At 42.6% G+C, this 23,526-nt stretch overlaps 1 protein-coding gene across 1 annotated transcript in view; it reads left to right on the forward strand.

The window, feature by feature from the left end:
* Window positions 1–951: 951 nt before the first annotated feature.
* The window catches only part of CYP27C1 (cytochrome P450 family 27 subfamily C member 1), a 40,859-nt gene continuing 18,284 nt past the window's right edge, over window positions 952–23,526 (forward strand). The window contains exons 1-4 of the mRNA XM_073304687.1: window positions 952–1,302; window positions 10,764–10,954; window positions 16,593–16,792; window positions 19,175–19,384. Of these exons, the coding sequence (XP_073160788.1) occupies window positions 952–1,302; window positions 10,764–10,954; window positions 16,593–16,792; window positions 19,175–19,384 (952 nt within the window). The remainder of the gene's footprint in view (window positions 1,303–10,763; window positions 10,955–16,592; window positions 16,793–19,174; window positions 19,385–23,526) is intronic.

A 23,526-nucleotide genomic window follows, 5' to 3' on the forward strand; every position in this document is an offset into this window, starting at 1 on the left:
GATTTCATCTACAAAAAAATAGCTATTACACACTATTTGATTTTAGCAGGCTTTTGTTGTTGAATTATTTTTAAAATTGTGCAAAAGAAATTGCTATCCGGTTTTAACTTTAATTCCCTGTGCAGAAAAAATAATCACAATTCATTATAGATGTGTACATATTTATTGAGAATCAAAAGGTGGCTGAACATGACATGCAATTACAAGATAATGTTCAGTTGAAACTGTTCTACCAAAACATGCAGAAGTTACTTCTGATGAGAGATATTTGTGCAATAAATTCAAGAACAAAGAAAACATATGGGCAACCTGATTATTATCACAGGAATTGTTGGCAAACATAATTGCTGTAAGAAAAGGAGTACTTGTGGCACCTTAGTGACTAACCAATTTATTAGAGCATAAGCTTTTGTGAGCTACAGCTCACTTCATCAGATGCTGTAGAAAAGCACTGGTATTTATATATGAATAAAAACGTTCTTGTATTTTATTGCATATTGAGTGGTAGTTACATAAGTTTTATTAAAAGAACTTAGTATTTGCTGAAAGGTGGAAATGCTAGCTTTCAGAAAAAAAAATCGTTTACTAATCTTAACACCACCTTTTAATGAATGAGAAAACTGTAACCCATGAGAGATTTTTGCCAAAAACAGGGGGCGGAAGGGTGGAATCTAAACCTTGATTGCTTCAGAGCAGGCTTAATTAGTAAATTTATCGGATTTGAATTAAACAAAACAAAAGGCTCATTTTATTCAAGTCTCATTCCAGACCACCACCCCTTTTCCAGCCTTAGGGGAGGGAGCCTTTAATAATGGTCTGTGTAAACTGATGCTCAGGCATTAAGAGATTGGAGAAGTGCTGCTTGCGCAAGTTAAAGGAGAAGAGAAACGGCAATCAAATAAAAAGCGGCTGCAGAAACAAAACAGAACTTTTACTGAATATAAAAAAAAAATGTCTCTTTTCACCAAAGTCTTGAAGAGCAGTTGCAGACAGGCGCTTGAGCCTGAGAAAAGGAGTTGCTTTTTTCGTGTGATTTTTGTCAGCGGGTTTCACCAACTGACCAAACGTTCTAGCAGCCAGACTTTGGAGGTGCAAAATAACACTACAACAGCAGCTGCAGCAGCAGAGGACAAAGAGGAGGAGATGGTGGCAGTTTCAGAGGAGGCAGAGCGGCTCCTGAAACCCACCCAACACCACCACTGCAAAGTGAAGAGCCTGCAAGAAATGCCTGGACCCAAAACCCTCTCCAACCTGGTTGAGTTCTTCTGGAAGGACGGCTTTGGTCGCATTCATGAAATCCAGGTACAGTTTAGTTAAAAGAACCATTTTGATTTACTCTAGGATATCAGTTTTTTTTTTAAAAAAGTATCTGCTTAATTAATGAGTTGCAGTCCCAGTTAATCCTGCTTGTCATGACAACGTCGTGTTGGTGCTGTTGTCACGCTACAGTTGGTGTTTGTTTACAGGATCCCTGTTCGCCCCATTCAATCTTCATGCAATGAGTGTTTCAGTGTTTGGCGACTTCAACCCTGGCTTTCTTCTTTCTTTCCGTCAGAGAACAGTATTAAAAACGTGCTTTTCAGTCATGGACAAGAGTCTGCAAAACGTGCATTAGAATCTGCTGTAGTGAGAACAGATTTCTGACTGATTCTTGTGGTTTTTTTTCCAAATCTCTCATCTAATATTAGGGCTTTCTCTATCCCCCACAAACCCAGCATCTTGTGGGACTTCCTTTGCATCTTCCTCCTCTTCCCTTTTTTGGGGCAATATTTTCCCGTCTTTTCAACCTTAGCTGTTTGGGGTTTTAGTTGGCACGACTGACTTGTTTAACATTACATGTAGAACTGAAGAAATCCAGCCATAATAATACATGGCAGAGGGGGCTTTTTTTCCCCTTTAAGATTTGAGGAACACAAGAGAGGATTTTTCCTCAGATTTTACCAAAAACCAACCAACTCTGTTCATCTCCAGAACGAGGCAGTGTCAGCACAAGGCAGAATTTCTGTGACTTATAATGAAAATTTGAACTGCAACCTTGGAGCAGCGTCCACACTATGCTGTGGGGGCGCACATATCTCTGTGAGCAGAATTTGGCTCTATACAACACATTGCGGGGGGTGGTTCCCTCAGCTTTTTTCACCTACATCTCCCCAGAGCTCATCAGTTCCTCAGAGAGACCATTTTGTCTCTTAACTATCCCTCGCTCGCACCCCGCTCTGCATGCAGACCCTTCACATATCGGGCCCCTCGGGGGCCGGTTTCTGTGTATATGTCTGCGCCGGCTGTGTATTGGCCTGAGGGCTGGCGGGGCTGCCGCCGCTGAGTTGTTTAGACAGCCATCCCCTCAGCGGCAGGCGGGCCATTTGAAACCCTCCCTTCCCCCTCCCTCCACCCCTTCGGAGGATGGCAGCGCGCGCCAAAGTTGGGGGTGGGGGGGACCCAGCCAACGGTCGCGGCTCGCGGCGCCCCAACGTTCCAAAGGGGCTCGCGCTGCCGGAAGGGAGCCAATGGCGCGGCTCCCCCATGTCCCCGAGACAGCTGCCCTCCCTCCTGCACCCCCTATTGGCAGACAGGAGGGAGGGACGGACCCCACGTGTGCGAGGGGGTGGTTGTATAGAGGGGAGGGGCTGGCCCCCTTCTAGTTGCGGGGGGAGGAGGCTTCCTGGTAGTGGGCAAGAAGTAGGAGCGTTGGGAGCAGATCAAGGGACGTGATCATTCCCCTCTGTCTGGCACTGTGAGGCCACATCTGGAGTATTCAGAGTAGCAGCCCTGTTAGTCTGTATCTGCAAAAAGAACAGGAGGACTTGTGGCCCCTTAGAGACTAACAAATTTATTTGAGCATAAGCTTTCCTGAGCTACAGCTCACTTCATGGGATGCATGCATCCCATGAAGTGAGCTGTAGCTCAGGAAAGCTTATGCTCAAATAAATTTGTTAATCTGGAGTATTGCATCCAGTTTGGGGGCCCCCCCACTATAGAAGGGAGGTGGACAAGTTGGAGAGAGTCCTGCGGAGGGCAACAAAAATGATTAGGGGGCTGGGGCATGTGATTTACGAGGAGAGGCTGAGGGAACTGGGTTTGTTTAGTCTGGGCTTGTTTAGACTTAGTTTAGAAGAGAAGACTGAGGGGGGATTTGATAAAAGCCTTAAACTACCTGAAGGGGGGTTCCAAGGAGGATGGCGCTCGGCTGTTCTCAGTGGTGGCAGATGACAGAACAAGGAGTGGTGCTCTCAAGTTGCAGTGGGGGAGGTCTAGGTTGGATATTAGGAAACACTGTTTCAGGAGGAGGGTGGTGAAGCACTGGGATGGGTTCCCTAGGGAGGTGGTGGAATCTCCTTCCTTAGAGGTTTTTAAGGCCCGGCTTGACAAAGCCCTGGCTGGGATGATTTAGTTGGGATTGGTTCTGCTTTGAGCAGGGGGTTGGACTAGATGACCGCCTGAGGTCTCTTCTAACCCTAATCTGTGATTCTATGATTCTTCTAAGAAGGGACGGGCGAGTGAGTGACTGCAGGCTTGGGGGCCCCTTGGCCACAGCTTGGCTTTGTGCTCACTCATGTTTCACACACAGTTGCATGGACACTAAAGCCCCACACCCAGGCATGTAATAAACTACTCTGAGGTGGGCCAAGCGATGACATAGACTAGGGCAGCTGAGGCCCCACATGCTGATGGCAGATACTTAATTTGAGTGGGAGAGGACCAGTGTCTGGAGTGGGCAGCTAACGGGAAGTCCAGTAGCGTAGCCAGGGAAGGAGCGGGGGGAGCGGCCGCTCCCGCTCTGAACTCAAGTGGCGCTTTTCTAATTTATAGGCACCTTTTTTAATTTTTACTCACCCGGCAGTGCTCCGGGTCTTCGGCGGTGGGGGCCTCCATGCACTCCGGCTCCTCGGCGGTGGGGGCCTTCATGCGCTCCAGCTTGGCGGGGGCCTTCAGTGCTGCCGAGGACCTGGAGTGCCGCCCAGTGAGTACAAGCGGGTGCCACCTTTTTTTATGTCCGCTGCCCCTGTTCGCTCCACCTAGCTTCACCACTGGGGAAGTCCCAGGGCTCCCACAATCTGGCCTGTGGGACGAGCAGCCTAGACAATGGGTCATCATCTTGGTCTGTCTGGGTCAGAGAGCAAAGATGGGAATGCCTTGTGGGTTGGGACCTGTCATCTCCAGGCCCTGCGCCTTTGCATTTGATAGGCCCCAGCCTGCAAGGTGTCCCTGCACAATTCCCAGGAGCAGCAGGAGAGATGTGCAATAATTAGAGCATGCTGCTGACATAGCCTCTGGAATGTGTCTTTTATAAAGAGGGAGTTCCTCTATCTTTGTTTTTTAAGCAGCCACTCCTTCCTATGCTGGGGCTCCCTTCCCTCCCATCTGCATCTTCCTCGGACAAGTGGGTTTAGGGTGAGCACCTGCATTTCAAGAAAATAAAGAACTGTATGAAAAATACAAGCTTGTGTTTATTTTTCAGGGACAGTACCTAATGGGTTTTCATGCCTGGTACAAAATCAGACATTTGTAATGCAGAGTATTGACCCTTTAGAATAATTATTGCTAGAAAAAATACTGTCTGATCAAATGTTTCTTTTTGTTAGATAACATTAGACTTTAGGCATCACAATACACTACAGGGTGGGATGTCACTGTAGATAGGTTTGAATTTTCCCGCAGTAGTTACACCCACAGTAGGAATCCCTGGTGCCCAAAACAACTTAACCTCAGGCTTTTGGACAGAGGATAGCTTTCCATCTCAATTCTGGGCTCCCCAGTGGTGTCTCCAGCTTTGCTAGGTCAGCATTCAGGATTTTGTTTCTCTCCTGCTCACTCTTAATTGCTGGCTAGGTGAGAGACCAGCAGTTGAAACTTCTTCTCTTTCTTCTTTGGTTGATCCCTTGTCACACTCTCTTTGGTTTCTCCATCAGCTCCTGCTCTGTGCTCTTGCTACATGAGGAAAGAGGCAGTGTGGGGACTGTGGTGAGGTACCATATAGAGAAGGTGTGCTGCATCAAGCAATGGCGGAAGCAACAGTCAAATGAGTCCCCATCTTCCCTTGTGGAGTCAAGACAGTGGGGAGCAGGAGACCTGAAAGGGGCAAAATCCAGTGGGTCATGAGACAGTCAGAGGAAAGTTGTGGAGTTGTTAGACATTGGGGGAAGGGGAACAGAAAGGGATGGGGCAGAAAGGAGGGAAAAACTTGAGTTGGGAAGCTTCAGAGGAAGAGAGGAGCTCTTCACCCTTCAGAGGCAGAAAAGGGAACTGACACTGAATGAAACCACTGGAGTGAGGAAGGGACTTGTGTGCCCTCTGAAGACACCATCCCTAAGGAGGGCAAAATTAAAAGCATATACTTCATTTTCTGTCAAATCTGATTACCTGTTTTACAGTAGCTCAGGGTTAAGCAGGTCTGCTTCCCCCTCCTCTCCAGAAAAATACAAAGACTGCAACTGTGGCTGCACTGGGGATATAAGGGCGGGAGTGACCAAATGCCTTGCATTATAGGTGGAGGGATTGTCTGTATTCCAGCCCATAAGGCCTTGTCTAAACTTAAAAGTTTTGCTTCCTTAACTATGCTGGCATTTTTCAATTCAAGCAGCAGAAACCCTGTTATATAGATGCAGTTATACCAGAGTAAAAGTGCTTCTACCAGTATAGCTTATTCCTGTTCGGTGAACAAAATATACAAGGCTAGCATAAAGGGCTTTATACCAGTATGGCTCACCTATGCTAGGGTTTAACTGTTGGTAAAAAATCATACCCTTTAATAATATAAGTTGTGCCATAAGTTAAAGCTTTTTAAGTGTAGACCAGGTCTAAGAAGCAGCAGCAGAGGATCTTGGGGATGGAAAAGGAGCAGAGAAGATAAAAAGGGAAAAGAGGGGAAAGGAAAGGGCAGCTGCTGAGAAAACACAAGGTATCAGGATAGAAACATGAACTATGGAAGGAAACAAAAATCAGGATGGAGAAGAGGGACTAAAAATTCCCAGAAAGGGAAAGGAAAGGCAAAAAGGGAAAATTCAAACAAGTTGCTGTATTTTAGAGTAAAGATTATATGTTACTTTCTGTTAAAATTTTTAAAAATAGACTAGAGTTAGACTCTTAAATCTTTAGTGAGGTCAATGGCAGCCAAACTTTAGTCTTCTATTTTTTAATTTCTTGGCCTAACTGGATTGGTAGCCAATTAAAACAACTGACTCCCCCCTGAGAGAAACAAAGCAAAAAATACTGTGTGTGTGTGTGGGTGTACAAGACAGACATGTGACCCATATCCACAAATTAAATTACAACAGGGTTATACGTACTGTGCAAAATATTGCTTTCTTTAATTTTAGCAACTAAAATATTTGTTAGTGCTATGAAAATTTTTGAAAATAACAACAATCAAAGAAACTAGAGGTGGAAAAATAGTAATACATGCCACAACCACTGAACAATACAGGATTTTCCCCTTAATCCAATACGATTTGTGGAAGGAAAAACCGCAAAAAAAGGTGTGGGGCAGTATATCTTATCTATTTTTTATTCAGTTTAGAGTCTCACAAAACATTTTAGTTTACAAATCATGATGGCTTGTTTGTATATACTCTGTAACTGGATTAATAACACCCTGTTAAATTTAACAACAGAGTGAACATCAGGAATGAATTAATCTGAAACCTCTTGGTAACCATTGCAGCTACTTAAATTATGTTCTTTGAAAGACAGAAATGTTCCATATGCAAAGGGGTGGTGTGGGGGGGATTTAAGCATTTTTTACAATGAAGGTTCTGTTCTCAGTAACCTGATTCCAGAATCTAGTTGGCCATAGCAGCAGTGCCTACAGCAACTCTGGGTAAAGGAAAAGAGTTTTGAGTTCAGTGGAGTTGGAGCTGTTGTGTTCCACCCATAGGTTCAGAGAGAAGGAAAACGAAGGTGAGGGGGAAGGGTTTGGACTCTGTGAATTCAAATGTTGTGTGTGAAGTACAGCATGACATATGAGGGAGTAGGGAGACAAGGCAGGATATTTTTAATAATTGTAACAAGAAACAAAATATGGAATTAATGGGTTTGTGAAATAAAATATCAAACAGACCTTTCAGACATATCTGCAATATACATGTGATGCACAAAACGCCATTTTGTTTATTATTTTATTATTTTTTACAAGTAATGTCCCCAGATGAGCTAGAGGCTGTACAGTCACAATGAAAGACAAGATTCCTGCCCTGAAGAGTTACCTTCTTTTTCTATTATTTGTGGAAAGAACACATATTTCATTAGATTTCACTCCTCAAAATTTAGTCCAAAGTTGTCTTTATTGAATTCTAGCTTATAAATCTCACCATAAAGAGTATAACTGAATGTACGTATGTTATAAGAATGTAGTACAATATGTTAAAGAATGATTAATTCTTTCCAAGGTTATTACAGGCAATTGAACATCTCATCTATACAATAGTGGAAGATTAAGGGATACTACTCAAATTAAGGTTTCAAAGTAGCAGCTCTGTTAGTCTGTATTCGCAAAAGGAAAAGGAGTACTTGTGGCACCTTAGAGACTAACAAATTTATTTGAGCATAAGCTTTCATGAGTTACAGCTCACTTCACCGTTTTCTTTTTACTCAAATTAAATCTGTTCTCCTGATGGTGGATTTTTTCCGATCCTGATTCTCTAATTGTAAATTTTCTTACCATAAGAACGGCCATACTGGATCAGACCAAAGGTCCATCTAGCCCAGAAGTATCCCGTCTTCCGACAGTGGCCAATGCCAGGTCAATAGCCCAGAGGGAATGAACAGAACAGGTAATCATCAAGTGATCCATCCCCTGCCCACAATTCCCAGCTTCTGGTAAACAGGCTAGAGACACCATCCCTGCCCATTCTGGCTAATAGCCATTGATGGACCTATCCTCCATGAATTTATCTAGTTCTTTTTTGAACCCTGTTATAGTCTTGGCCTTCACAACATCCTCTGGCAAGGAGTTACACAGATTGACTGTGCGTTGTATAAAAAAAATACTTCCTTTTGTTTGTTTTAAACCTGCTGCCTATTAATTTCATTTGGTGGCCCCTAGTTCTTGAGTTATGAGAAGGAGTAAATAATACTTCCTTATGATTTTATAGATCTCTATTATATCCCCCCTTAGTCATCTCTTTTCCAAGATGAAAAGTCCCAGTCTTATTCATCTCTCCTCATACGACAGCCGTTCCATACTTCTAATACATTTTGTTGCCCTTTTCTGAAACTTTTCCAATTCTAATATATATTTTTTGAGATGGGCCAACCACATCTGCATGCAGTATTCAAGATGTGGGCATACCATGGACTTATATAGAGGCAATATGATATTTTCTGTCTTATTATCTATCCCTTTCTTAATGATGCCCAACATTCCGTTCGCTTTTTTGACTGTCGATGCACATTGAGTGGATGTTTTCAGAGAACTATCCACAGTGACTCCAAGATCTCTTTCTTGAGTTGTAACAGCTAATTTAGACCCCATCATTTTATATGTATAGTTAGGATTATGTTTTCCAATGTGCATTACTTTGCATTTATCAACATTGAATTTTAGCTGCCATTTTGTTGCCCAGTCACCCAGTTTTGAGAGATCCTTTTGTAGCTCTTTGCATTCTGCTTGGGACTTAACTATCTTGAGTAGTTTTGTATCATCTGCAAATTTTGCCACCTCACTGTTTACCCCTTTTTCCAGATCATTTCTGAACATGTTGAATAGGACTGGGCCCAGTACAGACCCTTGGGGAACGCCACTATTTACCTCTCTCCATTCTGAAAACTGACCATTTATTCCTACCCTTTGTTTCCTATTTTTTAACCAGTTACCAATCCATGAGAGAATCTTCCCTCTTATCCTATTACAACTTACTTTGCTTAAGAGCCTTTTGTGAGGGACCTTGTCAAAGGCTTTCTGAAAATCCAAGTACACTACATCCACTGGATTCCCCTTGTCCACATGCTTGTTGACCCCCTCAAAGAATTCTAGTAGATTGGTGAGGCATGATTTCCCTTTATAAAAACCATTTTGACTATTCCTCAACAAATTATGCTCATCTATTTGTCTGACAATTTTGTTCTTTACTATAAAGAAAAGGAGTACTTGTGGCACCTTAGAGACTAACCAATTTATTTGAGCATGAGCTTTCGTGAGCTACAGCTCACTTCATCGGATGTTTGCATCCGATGAAGTGAGCTGTAGCTCACGAAAGCTCATGCTCAAATAAATTGGTTAGTCTCTAAGGTGCCACAAGTACTCCTTTTCTTTTTGCAAATACAGACTAACACGGCTGTTACTCTGAAACCGTTCTTTACTATAGTTTCAATCAGTTTGCCCGGTACTGAAGTCAGGCTTACCGGCCTGTAATTGCTGGGGTCATCTCTGGAGCCCTTTTTAAAAATTGACGTCACATTAGCTATCCTCCAGTCATTTGATACAGAAGCTGGTTTAAATGATAGATTACAGACAACAATTAGAGGTCCTGCAATTTCACATTTGAGTTCCTTCAGAACTCTTGGTTCTTCTACACCAGCTCTCCTGCTAATGGATTTTTATTATCTATATCTACTATCTCCTAAAGTGGTTTTGTGGCTTTATCTCGGCCTACATTTAGTTCTAATCTCTCCTCAGATATATTCAAAATGAATTCCTGAGAGATGGGTGCTTCATTTCAAGACCATCTCCGAATGAAATCTGTTAATCTTTTTCTATTTGTTGGGAAAGATAGAGCATCACTCTGTAAAATAATCTTTTGAGAAATCTTTTTGTTTGTTTTTTTTATTGTTGAATGTTTCTCAATTCCTCTTTCTTAATTGCCTGCTCTTTGCCTCCAGCTAGTATTCATGGATCACTCAACAGAGATACCTTATTAGATAAGTAGAACACCCTCCACCTTTTCTTTTCCACCACCTGACAATGTATGCCTTTTTTGAGATGTTTGTCATAATAAATCTACTCTAAAATTTGGAAATTTCAATGCACTGCTGTTGTGCTGGCAGCCCTAATGGCAAGGTCATTGAGTAGACTTTGTAAAGAATAAGGAACACACTAATTGCTTTATTTATTGAAGAGGGACAAGTGAGCCTTTTTAAAACAAAAAAGTAAAAATTTACTTCTTGACTATGCTTCTTACCTCCCTTTACTTTCATCCTTTGTTTTGATCTTTTTGGGGCTGATCTTTTATATAAGACCAATATTTTCAAAATGGAGCACTGCACAACAGGTTGACATGGGGGGAAAACAATTTTGTCACTCTTTTGGACATGAGTTGCACATTTCCATACTCCACAAGTCCTTTCACCTCTTCAATATTCAGTGTAGCTAGCCCTTTGTGTCTTGTGGAGGTCTGGGGTCTTTCCAGCCTCAAAGATCCTGCATAGCAGTGACCTCCCCTTCTGGTCATGGTGAGTATTTCAAGAATGATGATGCTTTCTAGTGACACTTCCAGCTATTGCTTGATTGAAGAGCTTGGGACCTAGATCTGGATCCAACACATGACTGCTCACGGTTCTGCCACTAGATCATCAGGCTGGTCTTCAACTCCTGTCTTTCAAGTAATGAAATATCTTTGAAGATGGCTGGTATTCAGAAGTATGGTTTGCTCCTGAAAAACTTATTCTGTTTCTAAAGTGCTACTGCTGCAAACTCTCCCCTCAGTAGATTAGGTGGCATTTTATGTCAATGCAAATTGATATGTTCTATGACAAAAGTATCAGTTTCCTTTGCCTTTATTTTTTTTTTCATAATGTTTTTTTTCTCTGATTTGTTGTTGATGTTGCAGCAAAAACACACTCAGGAGTATGGAAAGATCTTCAAGTCTCACTTTGGTCCACAGTTTGTAGTGTCCATTGCAGATCGAGACATGGTTGCTCAGGTGCTCCGGGCGGAAGGTAGAACTCCACAAAGAGCTAACATGGAATCCTGGCAAGAGTACAGAGATTTAAGAGGGAGAGCTACAGGACTTATTTCTGCGTAAGTATGGTTACTTTTTTCCCTTCTTAATTTGTATTATCAAAGCATGTTAATCTTCTGAAGTACTATATAAATCAGCCTGGTGGTTTTTTTCATTTAGCATATGATTGGTTCAAGAAGAGTTATCTGCCTCTGAAAGCTTGCATGTAACATGATTGTGTGTGTGTGTGGGGGGGGGTGTATGAGGGTAATTGTCCTTGTGAAGCATTCACAGTAATCAATGATGTAATGTGTTTATGCAAAAGGGAACCAATCTTTTTGTGAGTCATGGCCATTCTCTTACTTTGATGAGATAAAATTGCAGTAGCAAAAGGCTTTATATAGTGAAAGCCTGATAATGCATTTAACACTCACATTACACCAAAATCTCAAGGTTAAAATATAGGTCAGATTCAAAATAATGTCTCCTTGTTGATATATAAGAATTGGAAAAGGTGCAGAGAAGGGCAACAAAACTGATTGGGGTATAGAACAGCTTCCATACGAGGAGAGATTTAAAAAGACTGGGACTGTTCAACTTAGAAAAGAGCTGAGTAAGGGCCAGGGGGATATGATAGAAGTCTATAAAATTGTGAACGATGTGGAGAAACTGAATAGGGAAGTGTTCTTTACCCCTTCATGTAACACAAGAACGGGAGTCACCCAATGAAATTAATAGGCAGTAAGTTGAAAGCAAAAAGAAGTAGTTCTTCACACAATGCACAGACAATCTGCAGAACTCATTGCCAGGGGATGTTGGAAAGTCTAAAAGTATAACTCTGTTCCATAAAGAATTAGATAAGATCATGAAGGTAGGTTCATCAAAGGCTATTACCCAAGATGGTCAGGGACACAGCCCCATGCTCCAGTTGTCCCTAAACCTCTGCAAGAAGCTGAGACTGGATGATAGGGATGACAGGGCAGCAGACAAGTTAAGGAGAATGAGAATGAGGATGGAGTACTGGTTCTGTGATCTGGCTAAAAAAAGAGATCATTAGAGCCTTTGGTGAGAGCGGCTTCAGTTGAGTGTAAGGGGTGGAAGCCAGACTGACGAGGGTCTAGGATGGAATTGGAGAAGAGGAACTCCAGACAACGATTGTAGACAGTGTGTTCAATGAGTTTGGAGATGAAATGGAGAAGGGAGTTGGGGCAGTAGTTGCAGAGACAAGTGGGGTCACAGGTGGTTTTTTTTTTTTTTTTTTTAAGATATGAGAGACTAAAATATGTTTGTATTGTGAAGGCAAAGAGATGGAAGATAGTGAGCAGTTAAGGAGATGAGTCAGGTAGGGGATGAAAGTGGGCACAAGGGAGATCAGGAGATGGGATAGGATGATGTCACTGGGGCAAGTGGAGGGCCTGAAGGAGGAGATCAGAGAAGAATTTGTGCATCTGTGATGAGAGAGAAGGAGGAGAGAGTTGTAGGAGGGGGAAGGGAAGGCAAACGAAGAGTCGGGGAAAGTCACATAATATTTTGTCATTTTTTTCCTGCTAGAAATCAGCAAGGTACTCTGCAAAGAGAGAAGTGGAGACAGGAAGATGAGACAGTTTGAGGAATGAGTAAAGGTGGTGAAAAGACAACTGGGATTGTGGGTGGCCCTTTCAATGGGAAAGGGGGGCAAAAGAATCAAGGGTGGAGGACAGAGAGGAATTAAGTGAATCAACAACCATATCAATGGAGGAAAGGGAAGAGAGAGCAGAGAGCAGATGAGAAGTGCACTGGAAGTGCTGATGGACTGGAAGTCATGGAAAGGCCAAATGACAGGGCATGAGAGAGGAGGCTGACAGGCAATGTTGAACGAGACTGAATAATGGTTGAAGAGGGGGAACTCAGCAACAGAGAGATCAAAGAGAGCAGTGCTTGGTAAAACCAAGTCAAGTGAATGGCTCTTTTTGCAAGTGGGATAGTTGAACCAGGGCTGCAGGTTGAAGGGTGAGGAAACATGCATTTACGGGGGTTGGATGGGTTATCAACATGAAATTACTCAGGGATGAGAAGGATGCATATGGTGGATTGTGAGGAGAGGAAGAGAGAGAGCCAGGAATCATAGCCGGAGAAGAAGGCTGATGGGAAGGAGTTGGGTGAATGGTAGTTGATAGCAACGTGGACAGGAAAAGGAGAGAAGAGTTGGATGCCGTGCTGTCCAAAAGAGAAGAAAGGGTGGGAAGGGGGAAGAGGGAGGGGTTGGAAGCAGCAGGAATGGGAGGGAAGCCCGACAACTCCACCGTGGCCTGATGCAGGGCAGGAGATGTGAGAGGAGAGGCCTCCATAAGAGAGGGCAAGTTTCAGAGGCCAAGCCAAACGAAGGGATTCAGGTATCTGAGAGCCAGGAGCTGGAGGGAGCAAGATATGAAAAGGTCATGGATGACTGAGACCTTTTTAGAGATGGAGTGGGCATTCCAGAGACAGCAAGAGAAGAGAAGGCAGTGGGGAGGTGGCGGGAGATGAAATTCCTCTCTGGTCCAGTAACTTTCTGTAATCTACAGCAGCATCCCATTCCAAGTGGAAGACTTTCAGCGGGAGTGCTTATTCAAATGACAATTTAAAAATGTTTGAAAGACTGTTGGTTTGTCTGCTTAAATAACGAAGAGAGAGACGGTGGGTGAGGTAATACCTTTAGATATTAGACCAGCTTCTGTTGGTGAAAGAGACAAGCTTTCCCCTTCTTCAGGTCTGGGGAAGGTACTCAGAGTGTCACAACTAAATACAAGGATGGAACAGATAAGGAGTCAACTCATGTTGCAAGAGACCATTCAAGGTGAAGTGGGCAGTTAACACTTCTAAAATCCTAGGCCAAAGGTGTGTTAGTAGTTTACAGATTGTTGTAATGAGCCATAAATCCAGTATCTTTATTAATGCATCCGATGAAGTGAGCTGTAGCTCACGAAAGCTTATGCTCAAATAAATTTGTTAGTCTCTAAGGTGCGACAAATACTCCTTTTCTTTTTGCGAATACAAACTAACACGGCTGCTACTCTGAAACCTATCTTTATACACATTGTAAGGAGAGTGATCACTTTAGATAAACTATTACCAGCAGGAGAGTGGGGTGGGGGGAGAGAAAACCTTTTGAAGTGATAAACACCCATTTTTTCATGGTCTGTGTGTATAAAACATCCTCACTGCATTTTCCACTTTATGCATCCAGTGAAGTGAGCTGTAGCTCACGAAAGCTTATGCTCAAATAAATTTGTTAGTCTCTAAGGTGCCACAAGTACTCCTTATCTTTATTAAGTCTATGATTTTTGGTGTCTAGTGGAGTTGTGAATATAAGTTCCCAGGCTTGTTTTTTAAAGATGTTGTGCAGGTTACTTTTGAGGATGAGGACTGAGAGGTCAGATACAGAATAACCGTTTTGTGAAAATTGTTTGCCCACAGGTGATATGGTGTATATGTCTTTTATCATTTTTGTGGGTGAGTTCATTTGAGTGTAACGATTCTCTCGTTTCACCCATGTAGTTTTTGGGGGCATTTAGTGTACTGATTGAGGTACACCACATTTTGTGATGGGCATGTGTAGAACATATGGATCTTGAAAGGTGTGTTTGTTGGGGGGATATTGATCACTGAAGCAGTGCAGATATGTTTGCAGGTTTTGCATCTGTTGTTATGGCAGCAACTAGTGCTGCTTTAAGTTGGTGTGTATGTGTTAGTTCCTTATCTGATCCACCTTGTACTTATCTGTAACACTCTTGAGTACCTTTCCCAGACCTGAAGAAGAGCACTGTGTAAATACAAAAGCTTGTCTTTTTCACTAACAGAAGTTGTTCCAATAAAAGATATTACCTCACTCACCTTGTCTCTCTAATGTCCTGGGACCAACATGGCTGCCACAACACTCAGAAGCGGATTTACCATGAAACAAACCGTGCAGTGGCACGGGGCCCCCAATGACAGGGGGGCCCCAAAATGCAGGACAAATATCTGACAACCTGCCCCTGAGTCCCAGCCAGCAGTGCAGCAGGGCTCAGGCAGGCACTGCATGCCATGGCTGGTGGCCCCACGCCGCACACGGAAGTGGACGGCTGCTGGCACGTCTCTGTGCGCCCCTAGAGCGGGGAGGAGGTGGCTTCGTGCGCTACCCCCAGCCTGGGCAGCACACGGAGACCTGCTGCCCCCCTCCCTGCAAGAGGTGCGCAGAGACATGCCAGCAGCAGGGCCAAGGCGGTTCCTTGCCCGCTCTGCCTCCCTCCCTCCGTGCCGCTGCCCCCGCCCTGAGCGCCGACTCTGCAGCTCCCATTGGCCGCTCCCATCCTCCCTCCCACCCCACAACCTCCTGCCCCAGCCCAGAGCCTGCACCCCGCTCCCAAACTTTCTCCCAGAGCCCGCACCCCTCACCCTGGATCTCCTAGTTTCAGCCCCGGGGGGGGGGGGGGGCTAGGACTTGGGGCACCGGGTTTCAGCTGTGGGGCCCTGTGGCCCCACAGAAAGGGCCCACAGACTCCTGGTTGAGAACTGCTGTTATACACATAGACATTATACAGACACATTATAGTATCTGAATTGGCATGAACCTGTTCAGCTCACATACTCTAAGTCAGTGGCTCTCAACCTTTCCAGACTACTGTACCCCTTCAGGAATCTGATTTGTCTTGTGTATTTCAAGTTTCACCTCACTTAAAAACAACTTGCTTAAAAAATCAGACATAAAAATACAAAAGTGTCATTGCACACTGTTATTGAAAAATTGCTGACCTTCTCATTTTTACCATATAATTATAAAATAAATCAATTGGACTATAAATATTGTACTTACATTTCAGTGTATAGTATACAGAGTAAAATAAGCAAGTCATTGTCTGTATGAAATTTTAGTTTGTACTGACTTTGCTAGTGCTTTTTATGTAGCCTATTGTAAACCTAGGTAAATATCTAGATGACTTGATGTACCGTTTGAAAGACCTCTACGTACTCTCTTGTTGAGAACCACTGTTCTAAGTTATGTAATTCTTAATGTATTAATGGTCTGTCTTGAACTTCTCGTACTGTAGGTGGTTAGGACTTGAAAAGTACCATATCTCACAGAAAGTAAACTTTGCTCACAGAAAACTTCCCCTAGATTTGGAATAAACATAACAGGGCTTGATATGCCAATAACAGGATTTGCTATATTAAATCAGACCAGTGGACCATGAAATCTGGTTATGTTGGATGTTTTGGGGAGAAAAGCACCAAATCTGTATAAAAGAAAACAAATTAGCAAAGATAAATGTATATTTAAAATTTCATTTTAATGGGAATATGTGTGATACTTTTGCAAACCAGAATCTCAGATGTGTTTTGTTGGTCAGGTACTGTATGTATATAGCAGGTGTGATTAAACAATTACCTGAAGACCCTTCCAGAATACTGACAGAAAGAGTCCTACAGCTCTAACCAGTGCACATTAATTAACTTACAAACTTGATTGCGTACTGTAACAGTGAGGTGAATTAGACAATGGAATGACTTGCCACCTTCAGTAAATACAGAATAAGAAACTTAAGAACATATTACTTGACACACCAGTGTCCACTATACTCCTTCCCAGTAGTGGTTTCAGTTTTACCAATTTGTTTATCACTCGCTAATGAGAGACTCTTATTTAATTCATGAACTTCCTGCCTCGCTAACGATTGTCAGGAAGAATTGTACATAGATATTTTAAATTATTTCTTCTAGGGAAGGGGAAGAATGGCTAAAAATGAGGAGTGTACTAAGGCAGAAGGTCCTGAAACCCAAGGATGTGGCTGTTTTCTCTGAAGGAGTCAATGAAGTCATCACAGATTTAATTAAGAGAATCAACACTCTCAGGAGTCAAGAGGAAGATAGGGAAACAGTGACCAATGTTAACAACCTTTTCTTCAAGTATTCCATGGAAGGTGAGACACAGACCACATAATATCTGGAAAGAAAATTAATGCTAAACCATGTGATTATAATTAGGCATTTTTATCATAAACTGCCACTGTCACACTCGAGCTAATTTAAAACAATTAGATGGCTTGATCCTACAAATGCTTCACTTAACTAGCGCCTACTTCAGCTAAAGAATCAGTAGCATTCTTTCATCAGAGTCAGAACTAATCCCATATCTGCCTTGTGTTAAGGGTCACTTGCTACTGAAGTTCCCGCCTACAAACAAAGTGTAAACCCAAGGTCCTAACCACTTGTAATCATCCAAAATACTAGGGTACTTTTCACAAGTGTAGGGGCATTAAGCTTCAATATACTTACCAAGTTCTAGGCCAAGGGGTCACATTTAGCCTCCCTAAATTCTGTCTTCAGTTTCAACAGGGAAAAGTATTTTTCTTCAGTGCCTACATCTGCCTAACTGTGGGGGTCTTACGCATTCTTCAGAAGCATCTGGCTACTGGTGGAGGCAAAGATACTTGACTAGATGGATCTCCTGTCCAATCAAATATAGCGATTCCTATGTTCTTATGTAACTGTTATGTAGCTTTTTTTTTGTGCATTTAAACATTTGTTTTATTCCTTTCCCAAATATCTGATTTTCAGCAGTGGTTGAATTATTAGTTTTTGTTTTAAAGTTTCATGTGGTTCTTTAACTGACACTGCATGAACTAGAGAGACAAGGGGAGTGCGGTAATATATTTTATTGGACGAACTTCTGTTGATGAGAGAGACAAACTTTTGAGCTTACACAGAGCTTTTCTTCAGATCTGGGAAACTTAAGAGTGTCACAGCTAAATACAAGATGGAACAGATTGTTTAGTGTAAGCAGTTAACATATATTTCCAGGGATCCTTCAAAGTGAAGTGACCCGTTGTCACCCCTCCAGTCATAGGAAGGAAAGGAAGTGGTGGTGGGGGGAAGCAACTAAGGAGGCATTGTTAGGGGTTATAGATTGTTGTAATAAGCCATAAATCCTGTGTCTCAATTCAATCCATGATTTTTAGTGTCTAGCAAAGTTATGAATTTAAGCTCCCAGGCTCATCTTTGGAAATGTTGTGCAGGTTCCCTTTGAGGTTGAAGACTGATAGGTTAGATATAGAGTGATCGCTTTGTGAAAAGTGTTCACCCACAGGAGATAGGGTGTTTTTGTCTTTTATCATTTTCCTGTGTGAGTTCATTGGAGAGTGTAATGATTGTCTGGTTTCACCCACATAGGTTCTGTTGGGGCATTGAGTGCACTGAATGAAGTACACCACATATTGTTGTAGGCATGAGTAGGACCCATGGATCTTGAAAGGTGTGTGTCGGGGATGTCAATCATTGTAGCAGTGGAGGTATATCTGCAGGTTTTGTATCTGTTGTTTGGGCAGGATCTGGTACTGCTTTGAAGTGGTGTGCCCCTGGCCTGTGAGAAGCTTGCTTCTGATGATGAGCTTGGAGAGGTTGTGGGATTGTTGGAAGGCCAGGAGAGGGGGTTCAGAAAATATTTCTTTCAGGATGGGGGTCCCCATTGAGTACGGGTTGTAGTTATTTGATGACACCCCGTATGAGTTCCAGTGTGGGGCGCTAGTGACAAGTAGGGGTGTGTGTCAGAGGTGGTTTTATTTCTGTATTGAAACAGGTTCTCTCAGGGTATTTGGGTGGCCTGTTCTATGATACAATCTTCTTTTCTGGTGGAGTGTCCTTGTTTGGTGAAGGCAGTTTTGAGTGTCCTGGACTTTCTCCTCAGAGCATATTCTGTGATATATGAGTGCCTGGTTGTAAGTAACAGATTTCTTGGTGTGTTTGGGGTGGTTACTGGATCTATGAAGGTAGGTGTGGTAATCCGTGGGTTTCTTGTATATAGTTGTCTGTAGGATTCCATTGTTGAAGCTGATTGTGGTATGAAGGAAATTGTTGCTTGTATGGGAATGTTCCAGAGAGAGTTTAATGGATAGGTGGTGATTGCTGAAGTTGTGGTGGAAGTCTATAAGGGAGTTTAAGTCGTTTGTCCAGAGAATGAATATATCATCTATGTATCTCAGATATATCATTGGTTTCATAGTTAATTTGTCCAGAAATAATTCTTCAAGGTGGCCCATGAAGAGGTAAAAGGAGATAAAAGAAATAACTTTAACATCTCCTTTATCATAGAAAGGACACATAAGGAGGTCATTTAGTCTACCCTCTGTTTTATAAGGGACTGTACTATCCCTAAACCATCCCAAGTAAGTGCTAGTCAAACTAATTAAGCATGTTTTTGCAGACTTGGTTCTGTTCCTTTACCTTTTAATTCTGTACCATAAATAACTCAAAGAAAATAAAAAGAATGAAGGGACTGTAAATTCTGTGACTTTTCTCCTTTTCAGGTGTGGCAACTATTCTGTATGAATCCCGATTGGGCTGCCTGGAAAACAACATCCCAGAGAAGACTGTGGAATACATTGAGGCTCTGGAATTGATGTTTAGCATGTTTAAGACAACTATGTATGCAGGGGCAATTCCCAAATGGCTTCGTCCATTTATTCCAAAACCTTGGAGAGAGTTCTGCAGATCCTGGGATGGACTCTTCAAATTCAGTAAGATTTAATAATAGAAAAGTTCAACTTTGTCTCTGTAGCTGCTGTCACTGTATTTGAATAGAGCTTGTTGCATTTGTACCCTAAAATTATAGTAAGAAACTGGGGAAGAGGAAGAAAGTAGGAATAAAGTACAGTGTGAAATATTAAGGGATTATTTAGAGAAACTAGATGAACATTTGGGCTACATAGCAGAAAGAACTTCTTGACAACGAGATCTACTAGAATGTGGTGCGGTAATCTTTTAAGAGGCGTAGTGGAAGCCGCACTGATTGGGACAATTGGAATTAAACTGAACAGAAAACTAGGAAAAGTATTCTAGGAAACAATCCTTTATTGGCCAAGTGGTGGACTGTGCGGCCCAACACTTCTTTTCCATCACTATCTTCTATGTTTCTGTGAAATCATGCTTATTATCTAGAGGTTAAAGATATTCGGACATCTGCTTTTTTGCTAAAGCTTATTTGTTTTGTTACCCCATTTACCCATCCACCTTGTTTGTCTGTCTTGTTCACCTGTTGCATTTCACAAGCCAAAGCTGAGCACGGGGGCCAAGGTTTTTCAGGAATTCTGGAGATATGTTGTCATAGCCCGCAGCTGTTCCACACTTGATGCTACCCAGTGTCTGTTCCAGCTTGGTTACAGTGAATGGTTCTGGGCAGCTTCTGATCTGGTGTACACATTTAAACATACGCCATTTGTTCCTCACTTGTCTTCACACCTGTTTCTCCAAAGGTGCTCTGGCCACTTTAAGTAGGTGTCCAGCTACCTGGTTGGGTGTCACTGAGGGTCGGCAGAGTGGAGGTGGCTGCTGCCCTGCTCCAAGGCTTCAGAGCAGACTCTAACACTTGCAGCTGGAGCGGGTAAAGCTCATCTTGTTGGTTGTCTCCTCCCATCTGGCTCGGTGAACAGAGTCCAACGATTCGATCAGATGGTCAGTGACATCTGGGTCACCAGATGCCTCATACTGCTCTAGCAAGGCAGCGCACTCTTCGTCGAGAGAGGGGATGTAGACAGGGTGGCAACCGCATGGGATAGCACCACAGAAGTGACAGTAGGTCTCATTTACCGAGATATGCTCGGCTGGTATTGTCACTACTCTCTTCTCCAGTGCTTCCCTGTATTTTTCCCTGTCTGCCTTTCAGAATCTCCACCACTTCTTTTTGGGACTCTTAACAACTGTGATCTGTAGCCTGATATGGATCAGCGATGGTCTGTGTTGGCTGCGTGGAAAGTTATCCAAGACTTGGCATGTTGCTGGCTGAGGATGGCCATGAACTGAACTGACCCAGCACAAGTCAGGAGAGTAGTCATGATCCCATCTAGAAGAATGGAACGTGCCTCACTGCTTAACATCATGGAGAAGGGCAAGGTTGTTTCGAGATGCCCAGTTTGCAAGTTGTTCACAGTTGGTGTCAACCTCCTTATATCCCCAGAGACAACAATGCGTTACCCCAGGTCTGTGTGCTTTTTCCAACTCTGTTCAACTTTTACATCAATGACCTGCCAACAATGGAGTCACGAAAGTTCATTTACGCAGATGACATCTGTTGCAGTACTCAAGCCTGGACATTTCACGAGCTTGATGCCACCTTAAACTGGGATATGATAAAGTTAGTTACTGTAAGACTGGGTGCCTCCAGCCAAGTGTCATAAAAACAGTTTCCAGTTTGTTCCATCTTCGCCACACCAGCACAACCCAAACACTGAATGTTTATCTGAATGGTCAGAAGGTGAAGCATGAAGTAGAACTGATCTATCTAGGTGTGACCTTAGACTGCACACTGAGTTACCATGCCCACCTGAAGAAGACAGCAGCTAAAGTTAAGACGCACAACAATCTTCTTAGCAAACTGGCAGGTTCTTCATGGGGTGCTCATGCTCCAACTTTGTGGATATCAGCCCTTGCCACCACCTATTCGGTGGTGGAGTACTGCACACCAGTTTGGAGTCGATCGTCACACACCAAACTGGTGGATCCGCAGTTACATGCCACCATGCATATCATCTCCGGCACCCTGCGTCTGACCCCACTCCCATGGCTTCCAGTTCTAAGCAATATTGCTCCGCATCATATCAGATGAGAGGTTGCCACTGGCAAGTTACTGGAGAAAGTACGCACCAATTCAAGCCTGCTGCTGCACAATGACCTTTTTAAACCACCAGCTGCATGTTTGTCATCACGTCGCCCATTATGGTCTCATTTTCCACGCCAGGATGTTAGGGCAGAAACACTCTGGCGAGAGGAATGGATATCTGTCATAATCCCCAACCAGTCCCTTGTCGCTGACCCCACAATTTGCCAGTGAGATAGCAAAGTTTACAGATGATACAAAATTACTCAAGATAGTTAAGTCCAAAGTTGACTGCAAAGAGTTACAAAGGGATCTCACAAAACTGGGTGACTGCACTGCAAAATGGCAGATGAAATTCAATGTTGATAAATGCAAAGTAATCTATATTGGAAAACATATTTCCAGCTATCCATACAAAATGATGGGGTCTAAATTAGCTGTTATCATTCAAGAAAGAGATCTGGGAGTCATCACGGATAGTTCTTTGAAAACATCCACTGAATGTGCACTGCGGGTCAAAAAAGCTAACAAAATGTTAGGAACCATTAGGAAAGGGATAGATAATAAGAGAGTAAATATCATAATGCCACTATATAAATCAATGGTACGCCCACATCTTGAATACTGTGTGCAGTTCTGGTCAACTCATCTCAAGAAAGACATTAGAAATGGAAAAGATACAGAGAAGGGAAACAAAAATGATTAATTTCAGAGTAACAGCCGTGTTAGTCTGTATTCGCAAAAAGAAAAGGAGGACTTGTGGCACCTTAGAGACTAACCAATTTATTAGAGCATAAGCTTTCGTGAGCTACAGCTCACTTCTTCAGATGCATATCGTGGAAACTGCAGCAGGCTTTATATATACACAGAGAATATGAAACAATACCTATTCCCACCCCACTGTCCTGCTGTGGGGTGGGAATAGGTATTGTTTCATATTCTCTGTGTATATATAAAGCCTGCTGCAGTTTCCACGATATGCATCTGAAGAAGTGAGCTGTAGCTCACGAAAGCTTATGCTCTAATAAATTGGTTAGTCTCTAAGGTGCCACAAGTCCTCCTTTTCTTTTTGAAAAATGATTAAGGGTATGGAACAGCTTCCATATGAGGAGAGATTTAAAGACATGGACTTTTCAGCTTGGAAAAGGAATGACTAAGTGCGGATATGATAGAGGTCTATAAAATCATGAATAAGGAAGTGTTATTTACTCCTTCACATAACACAAGAATCAGGGATCACCAATGAAATTAATAGGCTGAAGATTTAAAACAAACAAAAGGAAGTACTTCTTCACACAACGCACAGTCAACCTGTAGAACTGATTGCCAGGAGATGTTGTGAAGGCCAAAAGTATAACTGAGTTCAAAAAAGAATTAAATAAGTTCGTGGAGGATAGGTCCATCAAGGCTATTAGACAAAGTGGGCAGAGATGCAACTCTACACTCTGGATGTCCCTAAGCCTCTGACTGCCAGATGCTGGGACTCGATGCAGCAGATGGATCCCTTGATGATTATCCTGTTCTGTCCATTCCCTTGGAAACATCTGGTATTGGCCACTTTTGGAAGACAGGATATTGGGCTAGATACACCATTGGTCTACCCAATATGGCCTTCTTATGTTCTTACAGAAAAGTTTGAAAAATATTCCATTTGGAAACAATTTTGCCAATATGGTCTAGTAAGTCCCTTATTTTACATTACCAGTTCATTATTTATTTTAATCTGTTCTGTTGCTTGTTCCTCACTTGAAGTCAGAATCATCACTTGTCCAAAACCTATTCAATTTAATGGAAGCTTTTTCCCCATTGACTTCAGTGAGTTTTGGAACAGGAGCTCTGTAACAAAACCATCATCTCTTCAACTGACTGTGAACAAAATGAGGAATCAGCTCATGAACTCTTAAGAAATACTGAGTGTATTTCATGCAAACATACCTACTACTTAAAAAAATGAGGAAAGAAAAGTAAGGGAAAGTATGGCATATGGTTTAAAACATTCTATTTATAAGCATTTCAGTGGCCTATAATCACTCTGCGGAAGTGGAGTCCTGTTTTCATATTTCTCAT

The sequence above is a fragment of the Lepidochelys kempii genome, chromosome 11, assembly GCF_965140265.1.
Source record: "Lepidochelys kempii isolate rLepKem1 chromosome 11, rLepKem1.hap2, whole genome shotgun sequence".
NCBI classification, from domain to species: Eukaryota; Metazoa; Chordata; order Testudines; family Cheloniidae; genus Lepidochelys; species Lepidochelys kempii.